Here is a 20,101-nt window from a genome sequence, read left to right as displayed (position 1 = left end):
TCTGGGCAATATGCGGCCCGCATGTTAGGTTTGCAGTCCGTATTGTTGCATCTGCAATCGCATTTTGCCATTTTCTTGTCCTTTTGTGGCCTTTTGATTTCATTTCCATGTTCTTGGGCCCTTACACCTCATATACTGCAAAACATTAAAATTACATAAGTATAAAAGATAATTGCATTCATAACAAGCTAAAATCTAAGCAATCTATATTAAATGTGCCGAAATTCTCCAGCACATCAGTCCCACTTGGCGATACGACATTGATAAGACTCTTTTGATTTTATATTCTTCAAGAAACCTCGTTATCTTGTTGCCGATGAATTGCTTTCCGTTGTTGCATACGATTTCAGCAGGTATCCCGAATCAGCACAAATGTGATCCCAAATGAAGTCTATAACTTCTTTTTCTCTGACCTTTCCGAAGGCCTGTGCTTCCACCAATTTAGAAAAGTAATCAGTCATAAACAGAATGAATTTAGCTTTACCTGGAGCCAATGGCATGGGGCCGACGATATCCATCCCCCATTTCATGAATGGCCACGGGGATAGGACTGAATGAAGTTGCTCTCCGGGTTGATGGATCATCAGTGCAAGCCTTTGACACTTATCATATTTTCGAACAAACTCCTTAGTGTCTTTGTCCATGCTATCCCAATAGTACCCCTCTCTAATGATTTTGTGAATCAAAGATTCGGTGCCGAAGTGGTTCCCACAAGTGTCTTCATGGACCTCTCGTAAAACATAATCAGTGTCTCCCGACCCTAAACATACTGCTAATGGTCCATCGAATGTCCTACTATACAATGTTCCACCTTCATCCAATGTGAATCGAGCAGCTTTGGCTCGTAGGGCCCTCAACTCTTTAGTGTCCGATGGGAGCTTTTCATTCTTCAAATATTCAATATATTTGTTCCTCTAGTCCCATGTCAATCTTGTAGAGTTTATCTCAGCATGACCCTCCTTGATCACAAATCTCGATAATTGTACAACAATCCCTAGGCTAATCTCGTTTTCCTCGTTCGATGACCCTAAATTTGCACGTACATCGGCCTCACTGTTTTGTTCTCGAGGTAAATGGTCTAGAGTCCACTCTTTGAAGCGGTGCAAAGTTACCTGCAGCTTGTCCAAATACTTTTGCATTCTATCCTCTTGAACGTCGAAGCTTTTGTTTACTTGGTTCACCACCAATAAAGAATCACACTTGGCTTCAATGACTTCTACCCCCAAGCTTTTAGCTAGCTCAAGACATGCAATCATGGCCTCGTACTCGGACTCATTGTTAGTCAACCTAGAAGTTTTGATAGACCGTTTAATAGTGCTACCTGTGGGCAGCTTCAAAATGATGCCTAGCCAGGATCCCTTCACATTAGAAGCACCATCTGTGAAAAGGGTCCATACCCCCGATGATGTGCCCGATTTTAACAAGAGTTTTTTTTCAACTTGGGGGATGTGGGATGGCGTGAAATAGGCCACGAAATCCGCTAAAATTTGAGAGTTGATGGCCGTGCGGGGTTGATATTCAATATCATACCTGCTGAGATCGACGACCCATTTGGCCAATCAGCCCGATAGCTTGGGCTTGTGCAAAATATTACGAAGTGTGTAAGTGTTTAACACACATATTGGGTGACATTGGAAGTATGATTTTAACTTTCTAGAAGCTCTTATTAGTGCAAGTGCCAATTTCTATAAGTGTGGATATCTAGTTTCTTCTTCTCCTAAGGTTCGACTTACATAATAAATGAGAAACTGCGTACCTTGCTCTTCTCGAACTAGGGCACCACTTACCGCGATTTCCCATACTGCCAAGTACAAGTAAAGTTTCTCGTTTGCCTTTGGAGTGTGAAGCAGTAGTGGGCTCGATAGGTATCGCTTTAACTCCTCTAATGCTTGTTGGCACTTTGGGGTGTAGGTGAAATCGTTATTCTTTTTAAGTGGAGAGAAAAATCTGTGGCTTCGATCCGATGACCTCAAGGTAAATTGGCCTTAAGCAGCTATCCGTCCAGTTAGCCTCTACATGGCTTTTACACTGTCCACGACGGTGATGTCTTCGATGGCCTTGATTTTATTGGGATTGATCTCGATTCCCCAATTCGATACCATGAAGCCCATAAATTTGTGACCCAGAAAGCACATTTCTCGGGGTTGAGTTTCATGTTGTATTTCCTCAAAATCTCAAACGTTTCCTGCAAATGAGCCAAATGGTCCTCTATGCGCTGGGACTTAACTAGCATGTCATCAATATAAACTTCCATTTACTTACCTATTTGTTCTTTGAACATTTTATTTACTAGGCATTGGTAAGTAGCTCCCGCATTTTTTTTTCCTGAAGGGCATTACATTATAACAATATGTTCCATATTTGGTGATAAATGAAGTTTTTTTGTGGTCTTCCGGGTTCATTTGAATTTGATTGTACCCGGAATAGGCATTGAGAAAGGTAAGGATCTCATGGCCAGCCGTGGAGTTGATCATACAATCGATGTTAGGCAGTGAAAAGGAATCTTTGGGGCATTTCTTGTTTAAATCCTTATAATCTACATACATTCTAAGTTTGTTCCCTTTTTTAGGGACTACGACTACATTGGCTAACCATTCGAGGCATTTTACCTCCTGAATGGACCCTATTTTGAGAAGTTTCGTTACCTCATCCTTTATGAATGCGTGCTTTACCTTGAGCTGGAGTCTTCTCTTGTGCTTCACCGGTTTGAACCTAGGGTCCAGGCTTAGTCGATGCATTGTTATCTATGGTGGGATCCGGGTCATGTCTTAATGGGACCAAGCAAAACAATCCATGTTATCAATAAGAAATTGAATAAGCTTTTTCCTAAGTTTGGGGGTTAACACCGTTCCCAGGTATACCTTTCACTCGGGCAGGTACTCGATCAATATAACCTATTTTAGCTCTTCGACTGTTGATTTGGTGGCGTCGGAGTCTTCGGGAACAATAAAGGTTCGAGGGGTCAAAAAATCCTCCTCCTCTTCTTCTATCTCCTGATTTCCCGATTTGGTTGAGGCTGGTGGCTGTGATTGCTATTTGGTTTCCTGTCTACCTTTGATGCTCGACCTTTCTGAAGTTGATAACATCGATTCCGGTATTACCTCGTCAACTACAAATATTTTCTTTGCTGCATGCTGCTCCCTGTACACTATTTTCACACCATCCGATGTCTAGAATTTCATCATTTGGTGGAGTGTCAAAGGAACCGCCCTCATGTTGTGGATCCAAGGCCTTTCGAGTAAGGTATTGTACCTCATATCGCCTTCGATCATGTGGAACTTGGTATCTTGAATGGTTCCATCCATGTTCACCGGTAGAGTAATCTCCCCTTTAGTTGTTTTACTGGCCATGTTGAAGCCGTTTAAGACCCGAGCCGCGGGCACGATTTGATCTTGTAGGCCGAGCTGCTCCACAACCCTCGATTGAATGATATTCGCCGAGCTACCTGGATCCACTAAAACATGCTTAACTTGAACTTTATTTAATATCATAGAAATTACTAGGGCATCGTTGTGGGGCTGAGAAATTCCTTTTGCTTCTTCGTCGTTGAATGATAAGGAACCCTCGGGCACATAATCCCGGGTACATTTCTCCCTGGCGATCGATACATTATTGTGTTTGAACACGGGCCCTTGTGGAATATCGACCCCGCTGACGATCATATGAATGACATGTTGAGGTTCCTCCTGTTCATTTTTATTGGTGTCTCTATCTCTAAAATGATTCTTGGCTCGATTGCTGAGGAACTCTTAAAGGTGGCCCTCGTTGAATAGACGGGCTACCTCCTCCCTTAATTGCCTGCAATCCTCGTTCTTGTGACCATACATGCCATGATACTTGCACATCAAATTTGGGTTTCTTTGGGAAGGATCAATTTGAATGGGACTGGGCCACCTAGTATCTTTGATCCTTTCGATTGCCAACACAATGTCTGATGCGTCGATGATAAAGTTATATTCGGATAGCCAAGATTCCTCTATGGGATTGGCATGCTTGTCAAAACCACTTTTGCTCATAAGTCCCCAAGAATTCTTTCCTTGAACATTTCTTCGATCATTCCAAGAGGAATTGTGCCCTGAATCATTGTTCCTTCGATCTGCAGTGTATGGTTGATATCGTTCCCTGTTTGACCTTAGTTCCCTGTCGACATCCCTCTAGGTCTTAACTGCCAACTTGTTTGGCTGTACTAAACCGAAAGGGGCTTCTAATTGGCCGTCCTCGACCTTGATCTTCGATTGGTATCGATTATGCACATCTGCCCAAGTTACAACTAGATACTCGACCAAATTTTGTTTCAACTGCCATGATGCTATCGAACTCCACTCGTTCAACCCCTAGGTGAAATCTTGAATGGCCCAATCATCTATGACCGGTGGCAACTCCATGCATTCCATTTGAAATAGGGATACGAACTCCCTCAGCATTTCATTATCCCTTTGTCTTTTCTTGAAAACGTCCGATTTTCTTGTTGCGACCTTTATGGCCCCGACATGTGCCTTTACGAAAGAATCTACTAACATGGCAAATGAGTCGATGGAATTTGGTGACAGGTTGTGATACCAAATCATTGCTCCCTTCGATAGAGTTTCCCAAAATTTTTTCAATAAAACGAACTCGATCTTATCATCTTCCAAGTTATTTCCCTTTATTCCGCATATGTATGAAGTGATGTGTTCGTTAGGATCAGTGGTCCCATTGTATTTAGGTATATCCGACGTACGGAACTTGTAAAGAATGGGCTTCGGAGCCGCACTCTAAGGAAAAGGCATTTGCATGAACTTTTTTGAATCCAAACCCTTTAACATCGAGGGTGCCCCCAGTATCTGATCAACTCGGGAGTTGTATGTTTCCACTTTCTTATCATTATCTTCAATTTTCTTCTCCCCCGACTCAATTCTTTTTGTGAGCTCCTCAAGCATTTTCATAATTGTAGGATCAGTCCCTGATCCGTTGCCGTTCGATCTTTCTGGCATTGGCTCGGTATGGCGAATGATTTCCGGCTCGACCACACTTGGAGTTCTATGTTGACTTTGAAGTTGAGCAATAGCAACCTGCTAAGCCTTTAGCATCTCGAATATCACTTGGAGACTAACTCCCCCATCTCCTACTCCCTGTGTTCTTTTGCCACCACATCGGCCTTCCCTACGCACACTCACTTCGGGGTCCGCGCCTAAATCCACATTCAAAGTAGTGTACGAACTGATATCGACTGGATTTATGACCGGTACTCCCCTGAGATTAGTCGGTGGCACCCTGGCTCCTTGAGCAATTACATTATTGTTTTCCCCGTGAAATCCAAGACCATCCTCGCCATGTACGGGTGCATTTTGTGAGTTTGACATGCTTTAACCTGAGAGCAAAAACACTTGACAAGAACAAGTGTGAAAATAACGCGTGTTATCAAAATCATCACTAAAACAATCACTATTATCCTTAACCCCACGGTGGGCGCCAGACTGTTTACCCTAAAATTCGAGTAACAATTAAACTTGTATTGTGGTATTAAGGATACATGATTCAATTCAACACCAATTGACAAACAAGAGATTAAATAAATAAATTAAAGAATAAAGTAGATCAAACTAGTGTGTAGACTAAATCTTGACCTCGGCCTGAGACGGTCTTTGGGTATGATGGGAATAAATGACAAAACAACTCTGAAGAACAGTAAGTAAAATAACAAGAGAATAATGGGCGTATATTTTCTAATCAGTGAATAGTGTCTTACAAATGAATGGGATTCTCCTTTATATAATAGGGGAGTCTTAAATAAGGTACACTTCTAATTACAGTAGGAAATCATATTTGACAACTGTCTAACCGCTGAAGACCAATCCATTCCGAAATTTACACCGTGATCTTCGGCTCGTTGCAAGTATCTCGCTCTTTCCGTTCTTGAATCATAACGGTATCATTTAAGCATGCCTTCTTTTGACCTCGAAAATGATATCGACCTCGATATTGGAAAGGAGTTGCGACCCCGATCTCGGCTCCTGGCCTTCTGATGTGGTATCACTTTTTCCATTGAAGAACAAAATCGGGTAGCCCCTATTTCCACCGTATACAAGAGTCGCTCCTTTTAATTAAGCACTGGCCCCTACTAGTCTACGATGTAGTAAAACATACCGACTCATTCATGATTCCTTACATCCACTCTACGTTAAACAACTGCAAAATAGCTCACAAATCAACAAGCTCTTGGTCCAAAAATGATCCCCTTTCCCCCTACTTCGAAAAACTGAATAACCCTACGAATATACCCTTTACTGAAGAATTGCAAATGCCTAATTCCTCATGTTTTAGTCCTCATAGTAACCTTGACACTTGACCTAGAACCATTATTCATTTCCAAAAAGTATCCCCAACCACTAGTTCCTACTCCACCACTATAATTCTGTCACGTTGAAACCCAACTCAATCTTTCATAACTTATTCAACAACCACCTTCGCATATCTTGCAACCTTATCCTGACGAGCTATGATATACCAATTGTTCTCTTCATATAGTGAAGAGTGACCCATTCAAATCCTCTTCCTCACGCCTTTATTCCGTAGGACAATAGAATGCTCTTTATTCCCTAATAAGTCTTACTTCCTCTTCACCTTATCGCAAAAGTCACCTTTCATGTCCTTATCCTCAACTTCTCTTCTTCTTCTTACCACGATCACTATTTCCTTATCTGTTTACCCTAAAATTTGAGTAACAATTACACTTATATTGTGGTTTTAAAGATACGTGATTTAGTCTAATACCAATTGATAAACAAGGAATCAAATGTATAAATTAAAGAATAAAGTAAGTCAAACCAATGTGCAAACAAGTCTCGACCTCGAGCTTTGGCAGTCTCGAGGTGGGTCGGTGGGAATAATAAATTATAAGGCAGCTCAGATGAACAGTAAGCAAGAAAATGATGAATGTATATTCTCTTGTTAATGATTGATGATGTTACAAATCAATGGGCTCCCCTTTATGTAATAGGGGATTCCTAAATAAGGTACATTTCCATTTTTAGTAGGGAATCTTATTGAACAACTGTCTAACCGCCTAGTACAAATCCGTTCCAAAACTTATGGCATGATCTTAGGGCCGCTGCAGGAATCTCGCTCTTTCTCTTATAAAATCATAACGGTATTATCTCGAGGATGGTCATACTCGGCCTCAATATTCATCGAGCACTTCGATCTTCAAGTCTTGTACTCCACTATCGGGCTTGATCCCGGTCCATTTTGAACTTAGGCTCGAAGCGACTCTTCGAGCCTACAAAATCACAGGTAGTCCCCGCATTTCTTAGAGGAAAATGATAAGAAATGATTTGATCCTCGATCCTCTGATGCCTCGATCATGATGTGAATTCCATAGCGTCAATGACAGAAGTGATTGAAGGGTCACGTCCGCATAGTTCCCAAGGCCATTAATTGAAGGCGGCTGATGGTCGGCCATTAGCTTCTTCAAACCATTGAAGCGACCACTATAAATAGGTCAATTTCTCAATCTTTACAATCTTTACAAGCTTCTCCATTTTCTTTGAGTCCATCCTTCTCTTCAATTTGTGCTTGTCACAACATCATCCTCTTCTCCTTTCTTGAATTCCACAACAGTGATGGATAATACAACTAAAACTGTCCTCAGAAAGAAAAAGCCTCCTCATCATCACGGCCGGCCGGTAGTAGAATGGCGGTGGAACCTCATATCAAGAAGTGCGTTCCTGGGTAATTCGAGCTATCTTCCGATTTCAATATCAATAGGCCTACATCAGTTCCAGGCCAATGTGAGCCCATGTCCCGATATATCTGCTCGATATCTGAAGGGGATCTCGAGTAGGTGAAAGAGGACTGCAATTGGGAGAATAAGGAGGTGGTGATTCCTTCCCCTAAGGAGGACATCACTACCCATGTGAAAGGGTACTTAAGTGTATATACTTATACTTTCACATTCGGTCCCATACACCCGGTCATACTCGATTTCTGCCATCAATATCGGGTGACCCTTGGCCAGATCTACCCTCTTTCTAGCGCATTGTCATTTTGCTCAGGTATATTTCAAGCAAGGTCAAGGGGATGTCTTTTACCCTCGACCATCTGATCAGGTTATACAGCCCTCGCCTCTATCGAGGTGGGTTGATAAATCTCCAATGTCGGTCTATGAAGGCACTATTCTTGAGCATTGATGAGGACAAGGACCAAGGATGGATGGGCCGGTTCATCCGAATCAAGACCTTTGACCTAAATCCTGCCTAAAGAATGCTATCCTTGAGGAATGGAATATGAAATGTAAGTACAACTCCATCGATGATGATCATTATTTTGCTTTCTTTACTCTTCTTCAATCTAATTTCTTTTTGATGGTGCAGCTTCCCCTTGGTTTCCTGGTGCGATTCCGGACCTTGCAGGTTGGGTTCGACAATTGGCCTCCACTTCTTCACATGCTAAGCGCTGTTGGTGCGATTTTGCCAGGGGTCGGTAGGAAGCTAAAAACCATGGTGAGTTCCTTTGTTCACATGTTGATGCTTCTCTATAAAATACTTACTTTCTCCTTACGCAGGCCTTGGACACAATGTTGTTATGAGGCCATCTCCGCCTGGTGAAGAGGATATCACAAAGCCAACCAAAGAGAAGAAGAGGAAAAGGGACTCGCCTCCAAGTACCCCAAAGCCCAGGAAAAATAGGGCTCGAAAGCCTAGGGCTGACCCTGCAGCACCGTCTGCTGACGCGGTCCAACAACTTCAGGAGGACGGGGAAGAAAGAGAGGACGATGACTGCTTGCTGGTAGCTCGAAAGAGGGGAAGCACTGAAGCTTCAAAGGCCACCGAACCGGCAGTGGTTGATGTGGTTCAATATCGAATCGAAGAAATCTCAGAGAGGAGCTCGAGCAAAATCCCCGTGCCATCAGGTGTTAAAAGTGCACCTCATCGTAAAAAATGTCTGGCAGGTAAGCCTGAAGGGTCTAATTCCGAGGCCCCTCAAAGAGAAGAGAATGTCCTAAGTGACTCACTTGGGATAATTAATATAGATGAATCGCCGCCTAGCCCTATGTTCTCCGAAGGGCAGTTCCGAGATGCCCGGGTTATGAAGACTCCCGACGTGAGGACGACCCTCGAAGGGAATGATATTTTCCAGGGATGCTTAACGGGGGTCGAAGATGGTCTCGACCCAGATGCTTCATTCATTTTTGATGAGGCCTAGCGGCTTCATAAACAAGTAAGTTTCTTCCTTTATAATTATGCTTGTGTTTTATTCTCGTTTTTCCAAGTCTGACTTTTTTCCTTTGTGTGAAGGCCATGACTCTCCATTGAGAAGCGTTTTCCAAATCTCGAGCCGAGCTTGCCCGATGCGAGGCCAAACTCAAGAAGCTCGTGGAAGAGAGGGATGGACTCAAACTCCTCTACATTCCAAAAGATGAGGAGATCTGGGACCTCCGAGCCGAACTGATGATGGCTCATCGATAATAGACTGAGCTCATTGAGCAGGTAATGTAACTTTTTGGGAGTTTTTTACGTGTTCATTTGACTTAGCGATTAAAATTTGGACTATGCAGGCTTAGTGGAAGGGCGAGCTGGTGGAGCAGCTTCGAGAGGAGGTCAAGACGAAAGAGGCCAAGACCCTAGGGTGGAAACAACATATGGATCGTCTTGCCTCGGATAAGGACACGCTTCGGGCCCAGCTGACTTCGGTAGAATGCCAACTTCAAAATGTGAAGGGGGAAAGCTTGGCCCGGAGCTGGAAGATTCATGAGCTCGAAGCTAAGTCAACCGCTAAACTTGCAAAGATTAAATTTGAGGCAGAGGCGTTTGTGGCCTCTTATCGAGCTGACACCGAGGTTGCCAACATTCGGGCATAAGAGATCTCTATTGCTGCTGAAGTTAAATTGTCGTGTGCTATCAATCATTCCAGGCGACAATCCTGGAGATAGATTCTCAAGGAAGTGCACACTCGTGGCTTTGACCTCTCAGCCGATATCAAGAATGCAAAAGCTTTGGAGGATGAGGCTGCAACTTTACTCTTTGACGATGAAGACTCTGCTAGTGGATCTGAGAGTGGAGGGGATGAGGCGAGGTCCCCGAGGAGGTAGTTCTCGAAAATGTGGCTCCCAAAGTAGACTAGACCCTTAGGATTTTATTTTTGTGTAAGACCCCTTGTGAGAATTGTAAATACCTTCTATGTATAAAAAATTCTTTTTCTTTCCGCTCCATCTCCGATTTGTGGTAAAGTTTGTTTTTTTTGTCATCTTGTGAAATTTTTTGATGTTATAACTTCAATAATCGAGTGAGCACTAGCTCGAACTCAGAGTAAAACAAACCCTTAGGATTTTTAGTAAACAACGATCAATCTTTGAACTTATAATAGAATACCTCTTAAGGTTTATTGATGAATCTTCGAGCTATGCTTAAGTCGATTTTATGCAAGCTCAGAATGGTGGGACCCTTAGGTCCAAGTTGAGTGGGAACAAGGTCTCCAACTCTAAATGTTTTGGCCCTTAGGTTCTTTTAGGTTGGGCCGATATGGCCTTTGAAAGATGGCTATTATTTCCCCTTTTTGGCTTAAAAGACTTAGTAAAAATTTCTTTATGCCTTAGTATATATTTGTTTTACCCATTGGGTTTTTTTGGGGTCCAATGTCGATTGGATCCCCTTTGCCTTTTGTGCCTTAGCACATTCGTGTTAGGATAATTTGATACCTCTTAAGGTTTTTGAGGGCTAATTTTATCGAAGCTCTCTTTATTTGTTTTTCTGAGGATAGCTTTTTAACCGGGTTTTTCGAAGTATTTGAAGGCCTGTTGTGTATTGCAGGATTCAGACGTCTCCGAGCCGCATTATTTTGGCTGTAGCCTTTGGGTATGCCTCTTGGACTTATTTCCTGATAACATTTTGAACTTCTTCGAAATGTCAGTCCCTAAGTATGATCAGCTTCGCCTTTACATCGAGGGGTGCCTCGTTGAGGTTTTGTGACTTAGAATTTAGAGAATTAGAGCATGAAGTCCCCGAGTGTTCGAGGTGTATTTGCGCTTGTACCTTGAGCCATTTCTCACAAAATCATAAGTACGGAGTATAGTAGCAAATTTTCTTAGAGACACAAAGTGTTTGATAACAAAAGAATGCTTCTTTGAATAATTGATACATGCTTACATATTTTGCCATCGGGTCTCGACTAATCTATATGGGCATGGTTCACTTGACCGTTTGGCCCATTACAAGGTTTCCCTATCAAGACCCTTTGACATGAAGTATTTTTCTTGAAAATATAACCTCCGAGGGTGATGCCCCCCCAGTATTCAAGGTTGATTAAGAAGCCTTGGATACTGTTGAATTTTTCTTAGGTAGCACCTAATTGTTGCCTCGTTAAAAATGTCACCGAAAAAACCCATTCTGGATAAAAACCGATCTAAGAGAAAAAGAGTGCAATGCGTGCTTTAAAACCTAAGATCTTCGTGTTGAGAAGTTTCCTTGACGGCTCGATCGAACACCTGCAATAAGTTAGTATCAAATACCAATGGAAAAGGGAGAGAGTCATACCTCACCAGTAATATCGTTTGAGTAGTGATACGTTCTAATTGTTTGGCAATTATTCTCCTTCCATCGCGCCAAGTTTGTAAGATCCCTTTCCGTTGACACCGATGAACCAATATGGTCCTTCCCAATCCGGGCCTAGTTTCCCTTCGTTTGGGTCTCGAGTATTGAGGTTGACTTTCCTTAGAACTAAGTCCCCGACTCTGAAGTGGCAAAGGTTGGCTCTTCAATTGTAATATCTCTCGATTCTTTGCTTCTGTGCAGCCATCCAGACAAGCAGAACTTCTCGTTTCTCATCCAATAGTTCAAGGGTAGTATTCATAGCCTCGTGATTTGATTCCTCCAATGCATGCCAAAATCTGGTGCTAGGTTCCCCGACCTCAACTGGGATTAAGGCCTCAGAGCCATATACTAAAGAGAATGGGGTTGCCCCCGTGCTGGGCTTTGATGTTGCTCGGTATGCCCAAAGGACTTCGGGCAAAACTTCTCTCCATTTCCCCTTAGCGTCGCTCAACCTTTTCTTTAAGTTTTGGATAATGGTCTTGTTCGTCGATTGTTGAAACCCAATTTTTTCCTATATTTTTTATATGTATAAATACTTGCAAAATAATACATATATGCATATATAAGCATGCAAAAGGTTTTACAATTTTTTCTATAATTTTAAAGATTCTAAATTGATTTTTTCCTCCCATTTTACTCATAAAATCCCCAATAATTATATCTCAAATTATTGTTGTGGTAATTTAGTCATCTAAATCCTTTATTTATGCCAAAATGCTGTTAAAATATTTTTAGTGCATTTGTATTATTGCATTATGTATTTTTAAAGCCAATTTGCATATAATTGCAATACTAGCCTTATTAGGGTACAATTACGTTTTATATGCACAAAACAACCTTATATACTTTTAAAATGTTTAATATCTATTTTAAATCATTTTAGTACATGAAATTATTTTATAGAAATTATTTACTATTTATTATATATTATATAAGGATAAATTGGCTATTTAAAATATAGCCAGATTGCATTTCAATTTTTTCCTCAATTTTAACCCAACCCCAGCCCAATTCCTAATCGAAGTACCCGACCCAAACCCTAAACCCGCCTACCCGACCCAGAACCAATTAAATCATGGCCTTTGATTTGAGAGATCAACGACCCGTATTAACTCTTGCCTTTTTTTGAACTCTAAACGACCCCTAACCCTAACTCATTCTCCCAAACCCGCCGCCTATGTATTCTCTCATCTCCACTCCTCACCCTCAAACCCTAGCCTTTCAACCGCCGATCTCTCTTCTCCAATTTTCTCCGGTGATCTCTCATCGACTCCTAAGCCTCCAATGGCTTCTCTCATGCCATGCCTGCTTTCTCTAAGGTCTTCAAGGGCCTAGGGCCACACCGACTTGCATCTAGGGTTCGTCACTTGTCTATTCTTGGCTATTCCAGTGTGATCTCGAGCAAAATCATGCTGTATTTGTTACGATCCTTGGGATTCTAGACATGGTCTTTCATCTCTATATAGATTTCTTCTGAAACCCTAATTTCTTCCTATATCTCTCTAGGACGATTTGAGTTTGTTTCTTTAATGTTTTACACTGTCCTTGGAACTCTTTTACAAGAATCGTTGATTTCAAGTATTTTTCACCTTCTTCTAAAATTAGGATTTCAGAACTTTTTTTAAAATTTTGGATAACTGATTCTTTATGTTTAAACTTCCACTTCTTGCATTATTTTAACTGATTCTATGAGTTTATTACATCTTTAACTCTTCTATGTTGAAAGCCCTATTTTTTCTAGGCTTCTTCGTTTGATTTTGTGGCTGACCTGTTCTTATTTGAGTTTCTGTGACTATCTCGCCTCGAATATGTTTCTACTGAGTTTTTATGCCTCACTTACATCAGCTCGATATGCTGGGGTTCATCTTGACTGGTCAATACTTGCCTCTTTTCTTGCTATGTTTGCTTACTCCTACCTCACTCTATTTATATGCTAAAACATCAACTCATGACTCTCTCTTTGATTGACTCTGAGCTCCCTGTTTCTTGGCTTGATTTGAAAACTTCCATTTAGACCTTCGATTCTCCTGTTTAAACTTGGTTTATTTGCTTATTTATGGGAACCCATGTTACTCTCCTTAAATCAGTGATTTCAAGTCCTTGATTCACTAATTTACTATGTGCCCGATTTTCGATTATTTTCATATGCTACAACTTTATTTTGTTTTCTTACCTTATTTGGTTAACTGAGTATTTTACTGATTCTTCACTAGCCGCTTCCTTAATTGAACCCTTATGTACTTACCCTAATTGTCTATTTTGTACCTGATGCCCTACCTGATTTCTTTCCTTAAATATTTTCTGCCCATTACCGTTGGTTGATTACCCCTTAATTAAAGGAATACTTGCATTGATTTGATTCTGATTAGTACTTGGTTCCATAATTACTATACTACTGTGATTCTTGCCTTATTTTACCTAATTTCGAACTACTATATATACACACTCTCTCATTAACACAAACAAACGAAGATTGGTTAAAAAACTCTCTCTTTCACACTAAAAAGCTTTCTGCTCTCTTTTGTGTCACTTACTACTGTCTAAAGTCAGCCGGCTGACTACTAGGTTCTCTTTCACTTTGTGTGTACTATCCCCTTACTGGTATGTTCTAATTTCAATTTAAGTCCCAAAACAACATGCTTCTCCTGTTACTTCAATTTGTCATGTTTCTAATAAGCTTCTATCTATGGTTTTGTTGTTCAACCTACAATTAGCATGTCTACTTCACTGTCTTCTTTACTACATGCTATATACCCCCTTAGGATCCCCTTCTAGTATGTCCCAGTGTGACTATGTTTCTCTAATTCTTAGCATGCACCTTCCTGGATGAAGTAATTGGCTATCTTAAGCCTATTGATTCTGTATTAATTCTACAGTTCATGCTATACTTTAAAAGCCTTGACCCCTTTTAAAGGCTCCTCTGATTCTGTACCTATGTGCATCTATGTTTACTATGTGCCCTATGCTTACCCCAAATCCCCATTACCCCCTAAGTGGATGTGTGCACCTGTTTGACTCCATGTATTGAAGTGCTGATGAACTTCTTCTTGTTCTGTATTTGGTTTGATTGATTGTTAGTCACCTTACCCTTTTCAAATTGTCTTATTTAATAACTCCCTATGTGTTTTTATAAAACTATTTCAAGCAAATCTCTTTTTAATACTGTTTTCCTACTGAAACCTTTCAAACTATGTCAAGCACTCTCACTCTACTCCTAAGTCATTCGGTTCTGCCCCCTCCAATGTGTGTACTGCCTTGGAATCCTCTTGAGAACCCTCTAAACTCTAGCACACTGAGGTTGGCCCTTCCACACTGCACTTACTCAATTTGGTTACGAAGTCTAGGTGTGAGCACTGCCTAAGATCCTTGAGATCCTTAAGGAACTCTAACGCACCTAGACACTGACAATGTCTATGGAATTTGGGCATTTGAGGCTATTGGAGGCTTTGGAAATCTGGGCCTATTTGTAGGCTCCCTATAGAATAACTTCTTATTTTTCTTATCTACTTATCTAATTCATTCAGTATTGGCTTGTAATAATTTGTAAACATATATTGGGGTTGGATAGTGAAAATGGGAGGGTAGCTATGCATGTTATAGACATCGAGGGGTAGAAACCATGCTTTAGGTTTATATTTCCTATATGCGCAATAAAACAATGTTTAGAACCAACATGTATAAAGCATATCATGTATTAGAAACCATGCTCTTAGTTTTCATGTACACTGTTTCAGCATCTCATTTTTGAAATTCTTGCTATCACTCAAAAATCCTTTTCTAGGATAAAGGGCATTAAAACAAAGATTACTACTCTTGCACACTTGGCAACGTACTATACAGTGCTGTAACCTTTCTATGCATTTAGAAATCCTGCGATACGAGATTCTGCAATCATGTTGCGCATATTAGAAATCCTGCTTTAGGAATTCTTTATGTAAATCACTCTACATTTATACATACATATTAGATACCATGCTTTAGGATCTCATTCATACTTGCTCCGTCACACCTAGAATAAACTACTGCTTACGAAAGATGTAAAAAATAGCTTCACATTTGATTATCCTGTTTCAAATAACTGGTAATAATCCCTGTATTTTGTAACACTTAGAACAACACGCTTTTAGGGTAAAATAACTGCTTCATCGCTCTAATGGTACTGGTAACAATTGTGCATTATCATACGCCTAAGCAAGCCTTAGGTAATAAACTCTTATAAACTAGAAACCTCCTCTTTATGTTTATTACTTAGTGATTAACAAGCTTGAAATTAGTAGGCAAACTAATTAGGGCCATTACTTCTGAGTTTATAAAATAAATAAACTGCCTATCTTCTGTGTCTTGATATTCATTTAGACATCATGCCTTATGATACTGTTTGACAAAAGGACCTTATTTGTGTTTGAGTCGTGCTGCTTATGTGCATTGTTTGTGGAGGTAAACTTTAGCCTCTAATTGCTTCTTTCTTGTCTTATGTGCTAAGGTCCTATTTGTTCTTGCCTGTCACCTTAGTGTTTTCTCCTTTAAACCTTAGGAGTCTTTCTAGAACTACCTATAGGTAGAGGTCTTAAATTTCCTCCAGGATCATTAAGAAGGGACGGGTAACAGCACGCAATAGAGATCGCTAACCAACACTCGCATTAATAACCACTAAAGGGGTAGGAGGGGTAGATTTGGGATATGATGACTATGCGCTAATGTCACGTGTAACCCCTCATTGAGGAGAGTTTACCAGACATTGTATGGGGTGATCCTGTAGGCTAGCCAACCTATGACCCCTCCTTTCCCAAATCCCTTCTATTTAAAATTTTGTTTTATATGTATACAACTTGTTCAAAATCTTTGCCTTGTTATTTGGGTTATACAAGGTCCAACATGCTTTATCTGTGATTATTTGTTTCAACTACTTATTTGTTAATGGACTAATTCGTAAGTATAAGTTCAGCCGGAACCCACCATTGTGGACCGAGAGGGGTGCCTAACACCTTCCCCTCAAGGTTATTTCGAGCCCTTACCCTAATCTTTGGTAATGCAAACCAATCCAAGAGTTAATCGCTCTAGGTGCCCTAACGCACCATAACCCGTTAGGTGGCGACTCTTCAAATACCCAATTCCCAAAAGGAAATAAGTTATTACCCCCCATGAATGTTGAAATCCGGACTTTCCCCGTCAAAAGGGAAAAAAGGGGGCACGACATTGATTCGGCCTGTTCGTTTTGCTTGGGTGATACATCATCGATAAGATCCTTTTTTTGGTGTTCTTCGAGGAACTTTGTTACCTTGCTGCCGATGAATTGCTTTCCATTATCGCATACGATTGCAGTAGGTATCCCGAATCGACACACAATGTGATCATGAAGTCTATAACTTCTTTTTCTCTAACCTTCTCGAAGGCCTGTGCTTCCACCCATTTAGAAAAGTAGTCAGTCATAAACAAAATGAATTTAGCTTTACCAGGGGCCGTTGGTAGAGGGTTGATGATATCCATCCCCCATTTCATAAATGGCCACGGGGATATAACTGAATGAAGTTGCTCTCCGGGCTGATGGATCATCGGTGCAAAACTTTGACATTTGTCACATTTTTTGAACAAACTCCTTATTGTCTTTTTCCATGCTATCCCAGTGGTACCCTTCTCTAATGATTTTGTGAATCAAAGAATCAGCGCCGGAGTGCTTGCCACAATTGCCTTCGTTAATCTCTCGTAAAACATAATCGGTGTCCCCCGACCCTAAACATACTGCCAATGGTCCATCGAAAGTCCTCCTGTATAACATTCCATCTTCATCCAATGTGAATCGGGCGGCTTTGGTTCATAGGGATCTTAACTCTTTAGGGTCCAATGGGAGCTTTTTGTTCTTTAAATATTAAATATATTTATTCCTCATATCCCAGGTCAAGCTTGCAGAATTTACCTCGGTGTGACCCTCCTCGACCACAGATCTCGATAATTGGATGACAGTCTCCGAGATAATATCATCTTCTTCGACTGACGATCCCAAATTTTCAATTGCATCGATCTCACTATTTTGTTCTCGAGGTACGTGATCTAGAGTCCACTCCTTGAAGCGGTGCAATGTTACCTGTAACTTGTCCAAATACCTTTGCATTCTATCCTCCTGAACTTCGAAGCTTTTGTTTACTTGGTTCACCACCAATAAAGAGTCACACTTGGCTTCAATGACTTTTGCCCCCAAGCTCTTTGCTAGCTCGAGACCTGTAATTATGGCCTCGTACTAAGCCTTATTGTTAGTCAATCTAGAAGTTTTGATATACTGCCTAATAATGCTACCTGTTGGCGGCTTCAAAATGATGCCTAGCCTAGACCCCTTCACATTAGAAGCACCATCTGTGAAAAGGGTCCATACCCCCGATAACATGCTAATTTTAACAAACTTTCCTTTTCAACCTCGGGTATGAGGGTTGGCGTGAAATCGGCCACGAATTTTGCTAGTATCTGAGACTTGATGGCCGTTCGGGGTTGATACTCAACATCGTACCCACTGAGTTCGACAACCCATTTGGCCTATCGTCCCAAAAGTTCGGATTTGTGTAAAATATTACGAAGTGGATAAGTGGTTAACACACATATGGGGTGACATTGAAAGTATGGTTTTAACTTTCTAAAGGCGCTTATTAATGCGAGTGCTAATTTCTCTAGTTGTGGATATCTAGTTTCTTCCTCCCCTAAGGTCCGACTTACATAGTAAATGGGAAATTGCGTACCTTGGTCTTCTCGAACTAGGACACCACTTACCATGATTTCTGACACTGCCAAGTACAAGTAAAACTTCTCATCTGCCTTCGGGGTGTGAAGCAATGGTAGGCTCGACAGGTATTGCTTTAATTCCTTTAATGCTTGTTGGCACTCCAAGGTCCAAGTGAAATCGTTCTTCTTCTTGAGTAAAGAGAAAAATATACGGCTTTGATCCGATGACCTCGAGATAAATCGACCTAAAGCAGTTATCCGCCCAGTTATCCTTTGCACAGCTTTTATGCTGTCCACGACGGTGATGTCTTCGATGGCCTTGATTTTATCGGGGTTGATCTCGATCCCCCTATTTGACACCATCAAGCCTAGGAACTTTCCTGAGCCGACCCCCGAAAGCACATTTCTCGAGGTTGAGTTTCATGTTGTATTTCCTTAAAATCTCGAACGTTGCTTGCAAATGAGCCAAATGGCCCTATGCGCGTAGGGACTTAACTAGCATGTCATCAATATAAGCTTCCATTAACTCACCTATTTGTTCTTCGAACATCTTATTTACTAGGAGTTGGTAAGTACCTCCTACTTTTTTTAGCCTGAAGGGCATTACATTGTAGCAATATGTTCCATACTTGGTGATAAATGAGGTCTTTTCCTGGTACTTCGGGTTAATTTGAATTTGATTGTACCTGGAATAGGCGTCGAGAAAGGTAAGGATCTCGTGGCCGGCCGTGGCATCGATCATGCGATCGATGTTAGGCAGTGGAAAAGAGTCTTTATGGCTTGCATGTTCAAATACTTGTAATCTACACACATTCTGAGTTTGTTCCCTTTTTAGGGACTACGACCACATTGGTAACCATTTGGGGTATTTTACCTCCCGAATAGACCCTATTTTGAGAAGTTTAGTTACCTCGTCCTTTATGAATGCATGCTTTACCTCGAGCTGGGGCCTTCTCTTCTGCTTCACCGGTTTGAACCTGGTGTCGAGGCTTAGCCGTTGTGTTGTTATCTCCGGCAGGATCCCTGTCATGTCTGAATGGGACCAAGAAAAACAATCTATGTTATAGATAAGAAATTGAATAAGCTTTTTCTTGAGTTTGGGGGTTAACCCCGTTCCCAAGTATACCTTTCACTCGGGCAGATGCTCAATCAATATAATCTATTCCAGCTCCTCGACAGTTGATTTGGTAGCATCGGAGTCTTCTATCTCATGCTTTCCCGATTCGGTCGAGGCTGGTGGCTGTGATTGCTATTTGGTTTCCTGTTTGCCTTTGATGCTCGACCTCTCCGAAGTTCATAAAGTCAATACTGGTATTACCTCGTCAACCGCAAATATTTCCATTGCCGCATGCTGCTCCCCTTCCACTATTTTCACATCGTCCGATGTCAGGAATTTCATCCTTTGGTGGAGAGTCGAAGGAACTTCCCTCATGTTGTGAATCCAGGGCCTTTCGAGCAGGGCATTGAACCTCATGTTACCCTCGATCATGTGGAACTTGGTATCTCGAATGGTTCTAGCCACGTTCACTGGTAGAGTAATCTCCCCTTTAATTGTTTCATTGGCCATGTTGAATCCATTTAAGACCCAAGCTGCGTGCATGATTTGATTTTGCAGGCCGAGCTGCTCCACGACCCTCGATCGGATGATATTTGCCAAACTACCAGGATCCACTAAAACACGCTTAACTTGAACTTTATTTAATAAGATAGAAATTACCAGAGCGTCATTGTGTGGTTGAAAAATGCCTTCTTCTTATTCGTTGTTAAATGATAAGGCGCCCTCGACACATAATCCTGGGTCCACTTCTCCCTGGTAATCGATACTT

At 41.2% G+C, this 20,101-nt stretch overlaps 1 protein-coding gene across 1 annotated transcript; it reads right to left on the bottom strand.

Annotated features, from left to right (window-relative positions):
- Positions 1-11,730: 11,730 nt before the first annotated feature.
- Positions 11,731-19,842, bottom strand: LOC138886042 (uncharacterized). Its single transcript, XM_070167065.1, has 2 exons — positions 19,594-19,842; positions 11,731-12,078 (listed from the first exon to the last, which is right to left on the bottom strand). Exons 1-2 carry the CDS (start codon positions 19,840-19,842, stop codon positions 11,731-11,733), a joined length of 597 nt encoding a protein of 198 aa, XP_070023166.1.
- Between the last annotated feature and the right edge of the window lie 259 nt (positions 19,843-20,101).

The sequence above is a fragment of the Nicotiana sylvestris genome, chromosome 2 (genome assembly GCF_000393655.2).
Source record: "Nicotiana sylvestris chromosome 2, ASM39365v2, whole genome shotgun sequence".
Lineage (NCBI taxonomy): Eukaryota > Viridiplantae > Streptophyta > Magnoliopsida > Solanales > Solanaceae > Nicotiana > Nicotiana sylvestris.
Note: the sequence above shows the minus strand (reverse complement) of the source record. Positions and strands in the feature narration are given on the sequence as shown.